This window comes from Lycium ferocissimum, unplaced genomic scaffold (assembly GCF_029784015.1).
Source record: "Lycium ferocissimum isolate CSIRO_LF1 unplaced genomic scaffold, AGI_CSIRO_Lferr_CH_V1 ctg381, whole genome shotgun sequence".
NCBI lineage: Eukaryota > Viridiplantae > Streptophyta > Magnoliopsida > Solanales > Solanaceae > Lycium > Lycium ferocissimum.
Genome location: NW_026725495.1, coordinates 345,569 through 349,945, shown reverse-complemented (window position 1 = coordinate 349,945; position 4,377 = coordinate 345,569). Strand labels below are relative to the sequence as shown.

The 4,377-nt window shown below is 37.8% G+C and overlaps 1 protein-coding gene across 1 annotated transcript; it reads right to left on the bottom strand.

Moving 5' to 3' along the window:
- Nucleotides 1-368: 368 nt before the first annotated feature.
- Nucleotides 369-1,430, bottom strand: LOC132044183 (uncharacterized). The gene has a single exon (XM_059434669.1). It carries the CDS (start codon nt 1,428-1,430, stop codon nt 369-371), a length of 1,062 nt encoding a protein of 353 aa, XP_059290652.1.
- Nucleotides 1,431-4,377: the final 2,947 nt, after the last annotated feature.

Below are 4,377 nucleotides of genomic sequence, written 5' to 3'. Positions count from 1 at the left end.
TTATGTAGAGTAAAATTTGGAAACAGGTTTAAAGATCCAGTATTTGTTACCTTGACCTTATAGCCATTAGGTAAAGAAACAAGGCAGGGGATAGAAAGGGGTTTAATGTTGAATAGGAGAGACAATTTGGATGTCATATGATCAGATGCCCCTGAGTCTATGATCCATACTGAACTATCGACCTTTGAAAATAGACAAGGTTTGAGCAAAACACTATGGGTGGCAATTCTACACCAAAGTGAGCAGATGCCATGAGAGAATGAGATGATCCGGGTGATATGTGAGTTTTGTGTAGTAGGAGGCTGCTGGCGAGAGTGCTCATCTTTGGTTAAACCTGATCCCTCATATGTCTGATCAAGAACAGTCATTTAAGTACTCTCATTGAAAGGAAAACTGCTGGTTGATGAATCAGTAGGATAACCCTCACAAGCAGCTTTGGCAGCAACCTTTCTAGGACCAGAATTAGAACCAGAACCCTTAGTGAATTTAAAGTTTGAAGGGTAACCATGAAGCCTGTGACATTTCTTAATGACATGCCCAGTCCTCTTACAGTATTTGCAATATAGAGATGCCTTCTGAGGATCAAATTGTACTTTGGGACCAAACTTAGATCCACCAGTGTTGAAAGAGGCATGGAAGGAGGCTGATTCAGAGGGAAAAACAGTACTAGCAGACACTTGTCTTTGTTTTTCATCACTGAGAAGTATGCTATAAGTAGTGTCCATGGAAGGGAGAGGCTTAATCATAAGAATGTTACTCCTCACTTGGACATAAACCTCATTTAAACCCATGAGAAACTGATAGACCTTTTGTTCCTCCTCAGATTTAGCACCCCCAATACAATTACACCTATTCTCAGAATGAACAGAGATTGAAGCTAACTCATCCCACAATTGTTTTATCTTGGTAAAATAAGAAGCAATGTCAAGAGAACCTTGGGAAATGTGAGCCAAGGCTTTTTTCAACTCAAATACCCTAGCACCATCAGCCTTACCATACCTAGCTTCTAATTCCCTCCAAATATCCTTAGCAAACTCAGAGTATACAACAGACCTATGTATTTCCTTAGTGACAGAGTTGGCCAGCCAAGCAACAACTAGGTCATTGCAACGCTGCCATTGTCGAAGGAGGGGAGATCCTTCAGGAGGCTTCTCAGTAGTGCCATGGATGAAATCAAGCTTATTTCTAACAGATAAGGCAATCAAAATTGACCTACGCCAACTGCCATAGCAAGTTCCATCAAACAATTCAGAAACTAAAGATGAAGCTAGCAAATCAGATGGGTGCACATATAAAGGGTGACAGGGGTGAGTATAGTCATCTGGGTGAAATGGTACATGCGAAATAGGGGTTGTACCCGTCGTTGAAGTATTGATACCAGCAGCAGTACCATTACGGGTAGGAATTTGAGAATTCTCGGTGTTCGTCATCGATTAATCAACAACAATACTCAATGGCAAAATAACAACCACGAAATACAATGCACCAATAGTATGAGAACAATATCGACAAATTGCAAATAAAAGAAACCCTAGAAATCCGAATTCGATTTTGAGAGAAAACAAATCAGAAACCCTAACTTGATCGAATTGGGGAAAGCATGTGAAGAATGAAAAAAATACCACTCCTCTTTGCAACCGAAAGAGGTACGGCCTTGATATACACTATTCCACCGGAAAATTCGCCGGAAAACCACAAGCTTCGCCGAAAACTGATCCCCGATGAACCTTTGACGAAGGAAACTAAAACACGGCTATCTACACCGTAAAGCACGAAAATATACAATGTAAACCTCGCTCTGATACCATGATAACAGCGAAAAAACTTACAAATTGAAGAAATTGATGAACGAGGTCAAAATTTAGAGAGAAGAGAGAGAGAAGAGAGAGAATGTCTTCTTGAATTAATTGAATTCGTATCTGTTCAGTGCATATATCAAAATAACAAAACAATAATACAACTGGGCCTGACCACATTGGGCCGACCCGGTACAAATAAATGAAAAGGCCCAAGTGGACTAAGACTAATCTGGACTAGTCTGAATAAGTCCAACATGGAGGTATAAAAATGTTGACACCATGAAAAGTGGGATTGAAAGAAAAGACTGATACCAATGCAAAGGATGCATATATTGAAAGATGCAGGGCATTCTCAAAACAAAAACAAAAATGGAATTGCTAGAGTGGGTCTTAAAAATCATTTATACTAAAAGAAGATGTTTTTTCTAAATTATTTCTTTTCACATTCAAAAATAAACTCTAATGTTTTTTGGTGTGAGTTTATGTAACTTGAATCCATACCTTCTATGCCATCTACGGATAAAAGTTTATTATTTATTTGAATAATAATCCTGAAAGCCATCATATTGTGGTCATTGCACGTCGAAAACAACCTATATACGCTGATAACGGAAAATGCCTTAAGCATGCCAATTAATTGCTGCTGCATTAACTAAATGATTACTACTTATCAATTGTGGAACTTTCAATGTAATATTTTTTGCGTCAAAGGTATGTTAAAAATAAATGCATAATTGTCTGTTTCCTTGGCTAAAATGGTGAAGTACTATCAAATGTGAAAATCTGACTAGCATTCTTATTGAACAATCAGTAAATGCCAAAAATCACATATTAAACGTTGATGTGTACACTAACATGAAGTCATGACTACACGTTTTTCTAGTGCAAATTTTCATTCAGTACTACCCACTTCTTTCTCGATAAAATCTCAAACAACTGACACGCCAAAGGAAAAAAAAAAAAAAAAAAACAGAACCTCAAATTTTTATCTGGCTCCACTTTGAGTACTGCAGATGCTTCAATACTGTTAATCGTTACGTGTAATCTAAAGGCCAAAGTCATAGATGGACCCTGAACTTATCCTGATTTTTCATTTAGACTCCTTAATTGAAACGTTGACCGTTTGGACCCTCGAACATAAGATAAAATGTGACATTTGAACCCTTCGTGCCAGCTGGGCACACGCGTGCACTGCACTGCTTTAAACAGAGCGTGAGTTACCAATTTTTTTCTTTTTTTAAAAAATTTTTTTAATCATTAAAAATTAATTTTAACAAAAACTCTATTTTAAAATCTATTTAAATAATTAAAAAAATTGAAAAACTCAAACCATCCTCTCCGATAGCCACTTCGCTGCCGCCACTGCCTCCGCCATCGCCACCCCCCCGCCGCCGCGCGTCATATACTCCACTTCAAAATCTATTTAAATAAATCTCCGACAAAAAAAGGCACCATTTTTTTAATTATTTAAATAGATTTTGAAAAACGGCGGCGACGGATGAAGCGACGGAGAAACGGCGATGGCGGCTATGATGTGGGCTATCGGAGAGGATGGGTTGGGTTTTTTTGATTTTTTTAAAATTATTTAAATAGATTTTAAAATTATTTTTTCTTAAATTAATTTTTTTTTGTTGACATGGCTTATTTTTATTGGTCTATTTTTCCATGTCAACGGTCTATTTCTCCATGTCCTTTGCAAGTGGGCACGCGTGTGCCCAGCTGGCACGAGGGGTTCAAATGGCACAATTTATCTTATGTTCGAGGGTCCAGATGGTCAATGTTTCAGTTAAGGGGTCTAAATGAAAAATCAGGACAAGTTCAGGGGTCCATCTATGACTTTGGCCCAAAGTTAAATAATAAAATTGGGCAGATGAAGTAGTTTTTGCTATATGTCTGAAATTTCTTTATTGGGTTGTTGCCTATGATAGGCAGCCCAACATAATAGAAATATTTACTTGTCATATCTAACTCTAAGAGGTATTTATAATTAGTAACTACTATTTAATTTTAATTACTATTTTTCATTACTACAGTAATTTTTCAATTTATCTCAAAGTTATACCAAACACATTAGGTTTTATGGCTTATTTCTCCCTCACCTCTCTCTCTTTGTTCCTCTCTCTGGTCAAATACCTTTCCCTCTCCGGCCAAATTCATTTCCCTCTTTTCGGTCAGATCTGGATCCGCCTCTTCCTCCTCCACGGCAACGTCACCAGATCTAAGAAACGCCACTCCCTCCGCCTCCGCCTCTTCCTCCTCCACGGTAGCACCATCGTCGGAGCACCACCAGATCACCATAGCCGCCGCTTTTAAAGAGTTTCAACACTTGTTTTTCTTCGTCGGAGGAAGAATAATTGGAATTTGCCATCGTCGAAGAAAGAATTTTTTTTTTAAAGAACACGAAAGAAAAAAGAAGCCATTACGCTTCTCAGATCTGACGGATATCGGAATCCATGGCTTCTTCTCCTTGTAATATCTTAGATCTGAGTGTATTCGTTTTTTTTTTTTTTTACTGTAAATATAAGTTATATGTATTTGGCTGATTGTATTTTTGAGGCAAACTAGATGTGTTCGATTG